Source organism: Periplaneta americana, chromosome 7 (assembly GCF_040183065.1).
Source record: "Periplaneta americana isolate PAMFEO1 chromosome 7, P.americana_PAMFEO1_priV1, whole genome shotgun sequence".
NCBI classification, from domain to species: domain Eukaryota; kingdom Metazoa; phylum Arthropoda; class Insecta; order Blattodea; family Blattidae; genus Periplaneta; species Periplaneta americana.
In genome coordinates this window covers 95,013,461-95,028,737 of record NC_091123.1, presented here as the reverse complement: position 1 = coordinate 95,028,737, position 15,277 = coordinate 95,013,461, and the positions used below count along the sequence as shown (strand labels likewise).

Sequence of the window (15,277 nt, the reverse complement as noted above, 5' to 3'; positions counted from 1 at the left end):
GCAAGTTAGTGACTATGCCTGTATCTTCAGGACAGCATGCACATCTTTCATTAAAGTTCACCAGATGCCACTGATCGTGATATGCATTACAGTTACAATGATTAATTATGAAGAATACATACCAATGTGACCAAGTAAAACAGCAGACTGGGGAAGATGTTTCGTGTACAATTGTCTCCAGATACTATAGCAATGTTGATCACTCTTTAGACATATCACCAAACAGAGCAATAACTGAAACGAATTAAATAAAAAAAAAAAAACATTATTGATAACGGCAATCAAAAATAGTGAATGATTGTGATTATGGAAAAATGCAGGAACACCACAAATCCAGGGCATGTGGAATTTTTTAGACACTTAAAAAAAAAAACAGTTTGCTTGTGTACATTTTTCAATTTCTTGGATTAAACATACATTTAAAGTTGTTTATAATATTAAAAAAAATTGTCCTCCGTCTTCTTCACCTGAAAGTTCTTTTAAAGAAATATTATTGTTACTAATTATGAATTGCAGAAACCCCACATGTCCAGGCAATCCAGTTTTTTTTTTTTTGAGGAAATAATAAAGAAAAAATTAAAGTTCATGTATGTCAAACACTAGAACATATAATGCTGTAATAAAAAATAGCCACTTCAAAATACCAGACACTTTTGAAGATAATCAGTTTTTGTTTTGTGCCTCCTTTATTCAAATGGATATGTGGGGTTTCTGCAATTCACGATTCAATTATTTAATACCTTTATATCTGTAACTCAAATTATGATAAGATTCATAAGATATGGTAGATTGAAATTCACACAATTTAGATTAATTATACCAGTGATATGCATTTCAAAAAAATTTTTTCTGCTACAAGAGAAAAAATTACTGATTCCAGTTAACTGAAGTGCACTGGATCTGAATCTGTATTCATATTTTCTGTATCATTCCTGTAATTTTGAAAAAAAAAAAAAAAAAAAATTAAAAACGTCAAAATTGGCAAAGTTCAGGATTTAAAAAAAAAATAAATTTCATACAATAATCTAACTTATATGACTGCTTTTAGGTATTGAAGGTTGTTGAATCCGAGCCTGCATTCATATTTTCTCTATTGCACCAGGTTTTTCTGTAATTTTTGGAAATAAGAATGAAAACTTCTTCAAAATTTAAACAAGAATTTCAACGTCAAATAAGGTATATTGTTTTTAAAAACATATTTTAACGCCGTAATATAACATTCGAGAGTATAAAATTAATTACTAAACCTTAAATTATTAATAGAGTTTATTTTTATATAATATAATATAATACTATATTATTATATTATATTATAAATTACGAGTAACTGATGACAAAACAGGAAGACATAAATAAAAATGGTAATGAAAGTAAAATGCATTGTGGAAGTAACCAATACATCTCTATGGCTGATACCCGGATTTATTACCTGCTTTTGAAATTCTACTCTTTGGCAGTGCACTTCAACAGGAAGTAATTTTATTGCACCACTTATTTCACAAAATATAAGCACATTTGTGATTATACCCATCAGGTTCAAGAAATTGCATATGAATAAATGTAGAAATGAAGTGAATTTTTTTTTTTCAAGTTTCCTCGCAATATTAAGCAAGAAAAATGAAATTTAGGGATACTTTTTCCATAATTTTTAATGTATGTTGTTTTATAACATTTTAGTGATTCAATTATGTCTAAATTACCAGCCTTAACGTAATAATAATAATAATAATAATAATAATAATAATAATAATAATAATAATAATAATAATATAATTGGATACCCTCCGGAATAAGGGTCTAAGCACATAGGGAAACAATGTACCAAATACCCTTATTCCTGTGGGTGGGGGATTTTCAATTTATCTAAGGATATCTACTAATTTCAGTATTTACATATTTTCATGAATTTCGGGGGGGGGGGGGGGTGAAACTTCATTTTTAGAAAACTGGACGTGACAAAACGAAACAACATATGGGCCTTGTAACTATTCATAGTGGGAAACTGAAAAATATAAACAGTTTCCCTGTAGCAAAATGGTTGCATATCAGTGATTATCACTATTCTATGTTAACTTTTCTCACGGATTTCGGCTTGGAAACACCGAAAATGACATCTATTTTGTTCCATCACGTATAGTTCGTAAGCAAAAACCAAATATTCTAAAATACAGGCTTACCAATAAATGGAGATGCACTGCCATATATTTACAAACTTATTATAAATGAAGATCTTTCCGAAAAAAGGATGTAACATCACATTGCTGAAATATATGATATAAGTGAAAAAAGTAATTTTAAAGCATTTATTTATAACAATAAATGATTGTGACGCCCCCTGAAAAAATGGATGGAGACCGTAACAGGACACTAGGCTTGATACCTGCAAGGACGATGATGATGATGATGATGATGATGATGATAAATGATTGTGTTCAATGGCTGAATACACTTGTAACCTTGTTTAGTCAAATGGTTGTGACAGTAAATATAGGCCTAATGAAATATGCCCCTGAAATTATTTTCCTTTCTCCTGAAACATGAATTACAGTTTTGTTAGTTACATCCTTATTCCGAAGAGATCTTCAATTGTACAATCACGTTGTGTACATAATGGAATGCGGAACGTTTAGCAGTAATAGGTGTTAGGAAACATGTAGTCACTGAATTTTGTACCAGAAGGTAATACTGGATGAAGTCACGAAGTATGTAGTACCGGATAGTGGTATTAGCATCAGCGATGAGACCTGTACTATATGGCCCTGATGTTCCAGTGCCTGATACACTAAGTGAATTACCACCATACTATGGCGACATACATGACGTGGATTTCAAAGTACAGAACGGAAATGAGCCTCATCTCTTTATACAACCAGAATTATACGATTTGGTGAGCCTGTATGATGCATGTAAGTAGCCTCTTGATCCCTATTGAATACAAGTTCCAATTCATTTGTATTTAACCAATCTTCCATTGCTTTGCCAGCTGTATTTTGGTCTCTATATTATTATTTATTATTATTATTCCAATATTGAAACCAGGAAAGACAGCAGACAAAATTGAAAGCTATAGACCTATATCACTAACAAGCCACTTAGCTAAAATCATGGAAAGGATAATATCAGAGCGATTAAACTGGTTTTTAGAAACAAACAATCTTCTATCAACACAGCAAGCCGGATTTAGGAGAGACCACTCAACAAGAGAACAAATAATCTTACTAAGTCAAGCTATTAAAGATGGATTTAATAAAAAGAAAGATACATTAGCTGTATTCGTCGATTTGAAATCAGCATATGATAATGTGTGGAGATACAATCTGATTACAAAGCTCCAGAAATTAGGCATAAAATCCAATATATTAAGATGGATATCGGAGTTCATCACCCAAAGATTTTATTCTACAACTTATGGACCAGCAAGTTCTAAATATAAACAAACTCACTTGGGCTTACCTCAAGGTGCAGTATTAAGCACAACACTATTCAACATATATATTAACGACCTATCACAAGAGCTGGAAAAACATTACACTAAAACAGCACTCTTTGCTGATGATTTGGTTATTTGGACGTCACATAAAACCAACGAAGTAGAGAAACTTCAAAATTCCATCCAGTCATCGTTAGTGGCACTTGAAATTTGGTGTTCAAATAATATGATGTCAGTGAACACAGAAAAAACAAACTTTCAACTCTTCTCATTAAGAAAGAAACCAGTGAAAATAAATCTATAAAGATGATAAGTTACAAAGAACTGAAAATGCAAAATACCTGGGTATACATTTCGACAATAAGCTCACATGGAGAAATCACATTGAACAGATCAGCACAAAGGCAACAAATCGCTTTTAATTACTAAAAAGACTGGCAGGAACGAAATGGGGTAGCTCAAGGAGTACACTCAACACAACCTACAACACATACATAAAGCCTATCAACCACAAATAAACAGATATTAGAACGCACTCAAAACCAAGCTTTATGTCTCATCACTGGTGCAATCAAAACTACTCCAATTGAGCCATGCAAATAATCACATCTAATAAACCAGTTGTAACAGATCTTGAAACACAAGCCCTTTTAACCTATGAAAAATTAAGAAGGCTTCCAAATTGGGATAAATGGAGTAAATACAAAGATTCTAAATTTACATTGAGGACCCAAAATGGATACATACAAGAGGTAGAAAAGCTTAAGCAAATTCTAGAAATACCAAGTGAAAAGGAAAACTTGATGTCTCGATATAATCCACTTAATAACTTCAAAGTAGATTGCTGCCTTGATCTTGATGAAGTCTTCAACAAAAAAGATACAAGTCCAGAAATAGCAAAAGCCATTGTCCTACAAACAATTAATGGAAAATATCCACAAAAGGACTGGTTGTACATTTACACTGATGGATCTCTCATGGATCAAAATGAAGGAGCTGGAGCAGGAGCTACTTGCCAATACTTTTCTCTTTATAAAAATGTTGGCAAGTACACAACAAATTTTGATGGCGAAGTTGAAGCCATTTATACATCACTTCAAAATGTATTTGTTTGGCTAAACCAGTGCAAAAACATAGTCATCCTGTCTGACTCCAAAGCTGCAATCCAGTCCATCAGCTCAACTACATCCCCTAAAATGGAAAAAGTAAAAGAAATTCATTGCATGGTAAAACAAATTCAAATGCTAAATAAAAAAGTGGTCTTCCAATGGATCCCGGCCCACTGCGGACTGAAAGGTAACGAGAAAGCAGATATGTTAGCAAAGAAAGGAACTTATATCAACTTAAAAACAAATTTCAAGTTCCCATATGAATCAATAAAGCGAGTCATAAAAAGAATAAGTTACAGCGAACAGGCAAAACATCAAAATTCAAAATGGAAAGAATCATTCAAAGATCCAAAACTAATTCCTGATCTACCTCGAAAATCTGCCGTGGCCATGTTTAGATTGATTACTGGTCATGATTGCCTCAGTAAACACCTCCATCGTATTGGAATACTGAATTCACCTAAATGCTTACTGTGCACCAGAGAAGAGGACATGGAGATGGAGCACCTGGCTAATTGTGAAACTCTTAGGAGATTTGTGGACCTTCCATCAAAATATTGGGAAGCAAGAAGGATGATGACTTCATTGTTAAATCCAGAGCATTAGATACACACACACGATTTGGTGAGAGACTTGAATCTATCCAAACAAGCTGCGGAAATAATAGGATCTTGACTAAAAGAGAAAAATTTATGCACTGCAGGGACATCTTCAACATTATTAGATATTGTGAGCAAGAATTTATCTAATACTTTTCTTGTGAAGAAGATTGAGTGTATTGTAATTATGTAGAAATTTCATGTTGAAAATTACAGCAAATGGGTACACCACACAGGGATGGTGGTTACCCAGAGATTCAAACAAGAGAAATTTAAAGGTACAACGAAAACCAATGTCCCTCTGTGTGAGTTGCATATTCTATGTATTTGAAGGAGAATTGCCAAAATATGTCAAATATGAAATAAAATATGGAGAGCAACAGTGATTAAATTGTGCGGTAACCTAAAAGTGACAGGTATGTTGCTCAAATATTAAATGGGATACACGAAATATCCGTGTTATATTTGCAAATGGAACAGTAGTTGGACACAAGTCAGGGCTGTAACCAGCAGACAGCATTAGGGGTAGATCTGATTTCCCTAGACGTTGCAACTGAACTAGGTCATGACCTGAATTTCCCTTTTTTGACACTGGAAACAATTCAATAAACACCAGGCATAAAATTAATTTAATATTTATCTACTAATCATCATTAGTACAACAATAATGAAACATGAAACACTGAATATTTTAAACGTCACCTGAAAGGACTGAAGTGAAGTTTATGAACCTAAAATAGCTGTAGTTTTCTTTTCATCTCACTGTACTTACAGTACAATATTGTAAATTTATTTCAACTCAACAACAATGTAATTTTATTATCCCAACAATAATTATCACTCTCTACAATTTAATTTCACTCCCGTCAACAATGGGATTTGCTCTCTGCACAGCAACACAGTGTTCGTTATTGCACTCCACAAACGACAATGACAATTTACTTGGACTATTACGAACAACAATGTACTGTTAATCTTAACTAATATTCACAAAGCACTATTTACAACACAGAACTGTCAGTTCTCAGTTCACAGCTCGTTTGTCTTGGCTAGTTCTTCTAGCTCAGTCACACGCGTTCACAGAATCTCGACCTTCAGAGACGATCCGCTGCACTTCGAACTCAGGTCCCCCAACTGCGGTCCACTGCACTCGAACTCCGGGCTTCAGGCTCCACAGTTACGGACACAACTCAAGTCGCGCTCTGGTCTCGAAGCTGGCTTCACTGCTACACAAACTGTCTGGCTTGCTCTGTTCACTGACTGTAACAACACTGGCTTACTGACTGGCTGAATAAACTGCTCAAGTTCACTCGCGTTTCTTCTTTTATAACTAAACCATAGTTACGAGAAATTTCTACAAGTGTCCAGAGATAGCTCTCTCGAATTATCTGGATATCTCCACTTTGACGGACTTCTGGACGATTCAGGAGGGTCCGTCCCCCTTCACTCCGCACGTAGCAGTTTGCTTCCATCCTCACTCGGCAGATAGCAGATGCGCACGCAACCTCCTCTCGCCGCGTTGCCCTAATACACCCCCCTCTGCCCTCTCAGCATGCAGATGCTCCCCGTACCAGTGTTTCGTCTGCCGCGCACCCTGTCGGACACGTGTTCGAACCCCGGTGCAGCCGTCACAATATTTTAGTTACTGTAATCAACAATAATCCAGTACGATGTGGTGTTTTGAGTGTTACGTTACCCATATACGAGGTTAGGAATAATTTTAGGGGTTGCTCGCAGCATAGCTAGGGATTACTCAGCAACCCCTGGAACTCCCTGATTACGGCCCTGACACAAGTAGAATGGCCTCTAAGAACCAATCACACTGTGGGCAGTAAGATGTGCAGAACATCAGCATCATCAAACCAGCAAAAATACTCTAACCCCAATTATACATAAAATTGGGGCTGATGAAACAATTTATTAAAGGTCTTCATGAGAATGAACAATGTTCCCACTATCTTACCCAAAAATGTCCACCTATCTCAGAGACTAAGTTGAAAGAGGGTTTTTCCATCAGTCCTCAGACATGGAAGTTATTCAAGGACTTAGAATTTGAACAAAGCATGACAAACATTGAAAAGGAAGTTGGACGGCATTCAGAGATGTATATGAAAATTTCATGGGTAACAAGAAATATATAATTACAAGAGCATCATGCATAATATGCTGTCAAAGTTCAAAGAATTGGGGTGAAAAATGAGCTTCAAGATTAATTTCCTGTTTTTGCATTTGGACAGTTTTCATCCACATATAGGTGATATAAGTGAGGAATATGGCGAACGATTTCACAAAGACATCAGTGACATGGAGATGTGGTACCAGGGGCAATGGGGTACAACAATGATGGCAAATTACTGCTGCACGTTGGTATACTGGGAACCACAATCTGCTCATAAAAAAATTCACTCCTCGAAGCTTCAAATACAGGAAAAACAAAAATGAGATAAATATCTTACTCCAATATATTCTTTTGCAATTTCTTATGACTTTCTGAGACTCCCTGTACCTACACTCTACTATTGTTCTGAAATTCTGTAACTTGTTTTCCTATACAAATTGTGCTTTATGGTGAAACAACATTTTAAAATTGTAAAAAATTCAGACGTGATAGAAAAAAAAAACAGACAACAAATTCGTGATCAGTACACTCCAAATGTGTTATATCATCTAACATCCAGAAAACAATTCTGACAAAGTTTCATTTTGTAGCATACTGTTATTTACTTCATCTAACATAACCTAACTAGAAAAAGCACATGAACCGCATGAGCAGACCTGCAGAACTGTAGCTCCTCAGAGCAACTGTCTTCGCACCCCTTCTACCCCACCCATTTTTTCTACCAGTGTGGCCATAGCATTCTAATTGCGCTCGGCTATATCAGCATTCATTCTCGTGGCGGCAGGTACATAATACACATACAGCAGTTTGAAGAGAACTGGAACATGGCAAAATCTAAACCCGTGAACAAATACTACTTCCAAGGGAAATGGGAATATGATTATTTTGTTGTTGAAGAAGACGAAAGAATTGCTTGTTTACTGTGTGCCATCCAATTCATTTCTACTCATCATTTAAATATTAAATGACATTTCAACAAAGCCCATATTAAGAATTATGGAATAGACAAACTTTCGGGTAAGTTCATTATTACGAACTGCATATTGATTACTTACTTACCTATGGCTTTTAAGGAACACGAAGGTTCATTGCCACCCTTACATAAGTCTGCGATCGGTGCCTATCCTGAGCAAGAGTAATCCAGTCTCTACATCATATCCTACATCCCTCAAATTCATTTTATATTATCCTTCCATCTATGTCTCAGCCTCCCGAAAAGTCTTTTTCCTTCCAGCCTCCCAACTAACACTCTATATGCATTTCTAGATTTGTTCATATGTGCTACATGCCCTGCCCATCTTAAATGTCTGGATTTAATGTTCCTAATTATGTCAGATGAAGAATATAATGTGTGCAGTTCTACGTTGTGTAACTTTCTCCATTCTCCTGTAACTTCATCCCTCTTAGCCCCAAATATTTTCCTAAGCACCTTATTCTCAAACACCCTTAACCTCTGTTCCTCTCTCAAAGTGAGAGTCCAAATTTCACAACCATACAGAACAACTGGTAATATAACTGTTTTATAAATCCTAACTTTCAGCTTTCTTGAGAGCAAACTGGATGACAAAAGCTTCTCAACCGAATAATAACATGCATTTCCCATATTTATTCTGCGCTTAATTTCCTCCCATATATCATTTATATTTGTTACTGTTGCTCTAAGATATTTGAATTTTTCCACCTCTTCAAAGGATAAATTTACAATTTTTATATTTCTGTTTCGTACAATATTCTGGTCACAAGATATAATCATATACTTTGTCTCTTTGGGATTTACTTTCAAACCTATCTCTTGTATATTAATTATTTATTTATATACTGATAATTAAGGACATCACTCATTATGTTCATTTTGTATTGAAATGAATAGTGACATTTATATTAACTTTCAAAGTTCATTACTTAAATGCTACAAATGGATGGGTTATTTATGAAAGGGCCTAAGTCGCTAATTTTGTGAAAACGAGTTTGTAATGTAATACTGCTCTTTGGGTTCAGAGACATCGATTTAGATATGTAGAGGACTAAGTTTAACACTCTACTGCTTAGTAAAATTTATGATACAATTTTTTTTCAGCCTTAATTTCAAAATTTCGGCCTGTAAGCAGTTTTTCTTAAATTGCTAACAATTTAATATTCAAGACTTAGGCCCTTTCATAAATAACCCATTCAAATTTATGTTTCCATATGTGATGATAGGAGAAAAATTTTGGAAAATCTAAAACAGGTTAGGTACAAAGAAATCTCAAAGAAAATACCGACAGAAAATCTAGCAAAATCGTAAACCTTTAAGTGACATAACGCATTATAAATAAATTGACTTTATTACAATCCTTTTAGAAAATTACAGTGCCGCCACTGATGGATCTTCCACATGCAAAGAATGTCAACAGCTCTATGCAGAAGTCGATCATCCCCAATAGAAGTGGAGTGAGGCTGACATCGTATTTCCCCTACTAACAGGTTCTGCAAGCCTGCGCATGAGTGAATAAAGGATTCCAGCCTTGATAAACAAATATAAACCTCTTGGAAAAAAGAGACCGACTATCCCAGAAGAAGATAGCAGTAATGGACAGAATGCGAAGATGGAATAGGCAAGAATGCCTAGTCCCTCAAGTATAGAAGAAGAAGAAGAAGAAGAAGAAGAAGAAGAAGAAGAAGAAGAAGAAGAAGAAGAAAGCTAAGGATAATGTTTTAAACTGTGAAAAAATTAATGATAGAAAAAACTAAATGCTTCTCAAAACTGGAAACTCATGAAAGACAAGGCAATAACAAAGTGGAAATTGTGAAGGAACATGAAAAAACAGATGTGCTATTTAAAAACCAAGTAACAGGCGAGATCATGGTCCGAAAACTGGCCGAAGCTGCATAGGATGATGATTTTAAAAAACAAATACAGCGAGCTGGACATTTACAGAAACAAAGAAAAAAGGAGCACATCATATGAGATGCTGCAGATATTAGGGGCAAGTTTTACAAAGAATCTCATTTGTTAGTTCTTCCCTAAAATTTGCAATGCCTCATATCTTCACTTTCAGACATGTGAAGAGTTTATATCTATTCTGGCAGAATGAGAGGTGACGTATATGTAGATGAAGTGAAGAAACTAAATATTTTCTACCATATTAGTCTTCACCCCTGATATTACACATGTAATTCAATTGTCTTTTGTTGTATAAGGTACTTATCAAAATATTTGTTTCTTGTTGAAAGATTTATATTTCTGTATCAAATTCATGGCACAAATCACAAGAATTAGACAGTGTATTAATAAATGTATTAAATAAATATGATTTGGACATTAAACTATGCAGGGGTCAATTATATGAAACTGCAAACAATAAAGCAGGGATATACTCTGGTCTGCAAAATGGAATTAAACAAATCAACCTTCTTGCTGTCTATATTCCGTGTCCAGCACACTTCCTTAACTTAATAGGGTCCTTTATATATATAAAGGACATACATACATACGCTTTAACACCTGTGGTCATATTGTGTGTATAGGATCTGTGAGTTTACCAGAAGGCTGTTTTTACTATTGTTGAGTTGATATTTCTATTGTGTGTTGAAGATGGCTTGTGTTCATGTTACTGATTTTGATTAATGTTTATGATATTGGTGATGAAGCGGTGATGTATCATGGTATGTAAATTTCAAATCTGGTATTTGCCTCTTATGACTGAGGAAAATCATGAAAAACCTCAGTCAGATTGATCGGTCACAGGGTTTAAACCTTGGATCTCTCGAACGCAAGTCTCAAATGTTACCGTCTCAGCCAACTTGCTTGGTAACAGGGTCTTCTGCAGCAGAGTATTGTCCTGAAGCAGCTTCAGATTTCCTTTTTGCGACAAATTCACACCTTTGTATCTTCTTCAACTAGTCGGAGTATTTGCAAACAAAATTAAATAGTGCACTTTCCATACAATGCTTTCAGAAACACGCTGGTCAGGGCATCATGATGCATGCAATAATCTCAATATTAATTGGACAGAAATAATATTAGCTTTGGAAGTTATTCAAAGTGATGAATCTAAAAAGACAACAGTTAAGATGTGAAGTGACTGGGTTACTGTGCAGTCTACAATATCTGGAAACAGTGATGACAACATTCTGGTCAGCACTCTTAAGAAATTCAATGCTACAAATAAACTGTTGCAAAGTGTTGATATCGATATTGCGACTGTAAGAAACTTGTACAATATTCGCTATTTGAATATGACAGAGAGAGTTGCTCTATGTATGACAAATGAAAATGCTGGCATTGAAAAGACCAAGATAAACATACATGGAACAGCCACAAAAATGAAGTCAAGAAAACTGAAGAAACAGTAGTTTGATACTACTTCTGAAGAACAGGAAGACTTTGGAGTGAATGCATTTCTGGTCGTTACAGATCTCTGAATTGGAGAAAAGGAAAAAGAAAACCATTAGAAGAGTGTTATAGCACATAAATTCTTAAATAATTTGACAGGATGAGACAACCATGAACTCTTGTTAGAACACTACAAGAGCATTACAAAGACGACTTGGAAGAATTTCTGAATGATGAGATTATTCATTATAAAGGATATTACATTAAAAAAAAAAAAAACGAATAAAATTATCCTAAGTTCACTGTATGGAGTGTTGATTGAAATCTACATTCAGGAGCCTTTCTCTAATTTAAAAATTGCATTCCGAATATTCCTGTCAACAACTGCGACCAATTTTTTGGCTGAGTCCTATTTCTCACTCCTCAAAATGCCTAAGAATTATTTACAATCATCTACGTAGCAAGTTCCCATCAACAGTTTTGCAGCCTCTCCATGAATTTTGAAATTACTCAGTAACTAGACTACAAAGATGTGATCAATGAATTTGTAACAAAAAAAGTACCCCATAAACCATTCATTGCCTGACTTGCAGTGAGTTCAATAAGCAGGTATTATTATATACTTCGTGACAAAACAGAACAGCCTTCTGTACTTATTGAAATTATACCGACAGAAGCTTTAAAAATCAAGAGAATTAAAAGTGATAATGCTTTTTTTTTCTCCTGCAAAATCTGTTTAAATGCACATAGCGGATTTTGGAGGTACTCCAACAATATGTAGTGGATTGTATTTATCATTACACACCATTTCAGATTGACACTACTGTCATGAACAAATATGACTGTTTCACACAAAAAAAGTTACAGAATTATACAGGTGCTACAGTCAGAACTTCACATTTTTATACTAATGGCTCAAAATTGCCTAATAGAACAATTCAAGAATGTACCACAATATAAATTGTTTCCGGATATGAGAATTTACGTAAAATCAGCTCTAAATACTCTTTTAGTTTTGATTTCCTTGCATTAAAGTAAGTCATTAATGAAATGGTAAATACAACATATCCCCAAAAGCATTTGTTTTATAGAAATGATTTACATAAACCCATCTTACTTACTTACAAATGGCTTTTAAGGAACCCGAAGGTTCATTTCCGCCCTCACATAAGCCCGCCAGCGGTCCCTATCCTGTGCAAGATTAATCCAGTCTCTATCATCATATCCCACCTCCCTCAAATCCATTTTAATATTATCTTCCCATCTATGTCTCGGTCTCCCTAAAGGTCTTTTTCCCTCCGGTCTCCCAACTAACACTCTATATGCATTTCTGGATTCGCCCATACGTGCTACATGCCCTGCCCATCTCAAACGTCTGGATTTAATGTTCCTAATTATGTCAGGTGAAGAATACAATGCGTGCAGTTCTGCGTTGTGTAACTTTCTCCATTCTCCTGTAACTTCATCCCTTTTAGCCCCAAATATTTTCCTAAGCACCTTATTCTCAAACACCCTTAACCTATGTTCCTCTCTCAGAGTGAGAGTCCAAGTTTCACAACCATACAGAACAACCGGTAATAGAACTGTTTTATAAATTCTAACTTTCAGATTTTTGGACAGCAGACTGGATGATAAGAGCTTCTCAACAGAATAATAACACGCATTTCCCATATTTATTCTGCGTTTAATTTCCTCCCGAGTGTCATATATATTTGTTACTGTTGCTCCAAGATATTTGAATTTTTCCACCTTTTCGAAGGATAAATCTCCAATTTTTATATTTCCATTTCGTACAATATTCTGGTCACGAGACATAATCATATACTTTGTCTTTTCGGGATTTACTTCCAAAGCGATCACTTTACTTGCTTCAAGTAAAATTTCCGTGTTTTCCCTAATCGTTTGTGTATTTTCTCCTAACATATTCACGTCATCCGCATAGACAAGAAGCTGATGTAACCCGTTCAATTCCAAACCCTGCCTGTTATCCTGAACTTTCCTAATGGCATATTCTAGAGCGAAGTTAAAAAGTAAAGGTGATAGTGCATCTCCCTGCTTTAGCCCACAGTGAATTGGAAAAACATCAGATAGAAACTGACCTATACGGACTCTGCTGTATGTTTCACTGAGACACATTTTAATTAATCGAACTAGTTTCTTGGGAATATCAAATTCAATAAGAATATCATATAATACTTCCCTCTTAACCGAGTCATATGCCTTTTTGAAATCTATGAATAACTGATGCACTGTACCTTTATACTCCCATTTTTTCTCCATTATCTGTCGAATACAAAAAATCTGATCAATAGTCGATCTATTACGCCGAAAACTGCACTGATGATCCCTAATAATTTCATCTACGTACGGAGTTAATCTCCTCAAAAGAATATTGGACAAAATTTTGTACGACGTCAACAAAAGTGATATTCCTCGAAAGTTACCACAGTTGGTTTTGTCCCCCTTTTTAAAAATAGGTACAATTATGGACTCCTTCCATTGTTCTGGTACAATTTCCTTTCCCCAAATAGCAAGTACAAGTTTATAAATTTCGCTATATACTGTAATGCACTTCCACCCTCTTGTATTAATTCTGCTGGAATTTGATCGATACCTGGAGACTTGTACTTTTTCAGATTTTCTATCGCAATTTCGACTTCTGAAGGCGTGGGTTCGGGTATAAATGGCTCAGTAGTTTGTATTTCAATTTCGTCCCAATCATTTCTATTTGGCCTATGTACATTTAGTAGTTGCGCAAAATAGTTTTTCCATCTGTTTAGGATTGATGGAGAGTCTGCAAGCAAGTCACCATTCTCATCCTTGATCACATTTACCCTTGGCTGATATCCGTTCTTAAATTCCTTTATACCCTTATATAAATCTCGAATGTTAAATTATTCTTACTATTTGTTTCTACCTCATTCAGTTTTTCCTTCAAGTAACCTCTCTTTTTATTCCTAAGTGTACGACTTGCTTCCCGTCTTTCATTGAAATAATTATCTCTCTTCTCCTCAACTGGATCCTGTAAGAATTTCAATTTTGCCTGTTTCCTTCTTTCTACTACCATGCAACAATCTTCATCAAACCACGGTTTCTTTTTCTTAGTTTCATAATAACCTATGCTCTGCTCAGCTGCAATTTTGATACTATCTCTGATATTTTCCCACACGCTATTAACATCTAATTCTTTCTCAACTTCGTCGGAACTTTCTAAAGTGGCAAACCTATTCGAAATTTCGACCTGATAATTTTGCTTAGCTTCCTCGTCCTTTAATTTCAAAATATTGAATTTAGTAATATTAACTTGTTGCTCTAGTCGCTTGGCTACTGATAATCTTTCTCTTAATTCTCCAATCATCAAATAATGGTCAGAATTACAGTCTGCACCCCTGAAAGTTCGAATATCTACTATACTAGTATGTCTCCGTTTATCTATCAAGATGTGATCTATTTGGTTATGTGTCAATCCATCTGGAGAAGTCCAAGCATATTTATGTATATCCTTATGGGGGAATGTTGTACTTTTGACAATTAAATTTTTCGATGTGGCAAAGTTGACTAATCTAACTCCATTGTCACTACTAATTGCGTGTAGGCTCTCTTTTCCAATAGTTGGTCTAAAAATATCCTCCCGTCCAACTTTAGCGTTGAAATCCCCCAATAAAATTTTCATGTGATATCTAGGGAACTGATCAAAAGTATGTT

The 15,277-nt window shown here is 35.0% G+C and overlaps 1 protein-coding gene across 1 annotated transcript in view; it reads right to left on the bottom strand.

Annotated features, from left to right (window-relative positions):
• Positions 1-15,277, bottom strand: part of Tmem214 (Transmembrane protein 214) — a 166,053-nt gene that overhangs the window by 112,790 nt on the left and 37,986 nt on the right. Inside the window, exon 7 of the mRNA XM_069831090.1 lies at positions 123-234. Within this exon, the coding sequence (XP_069687191.1) occupies positions 123-234 (112 nt within the window). The remainder of the gene's footprint in view (positions 1-122; positions 235-15,277) is intronic.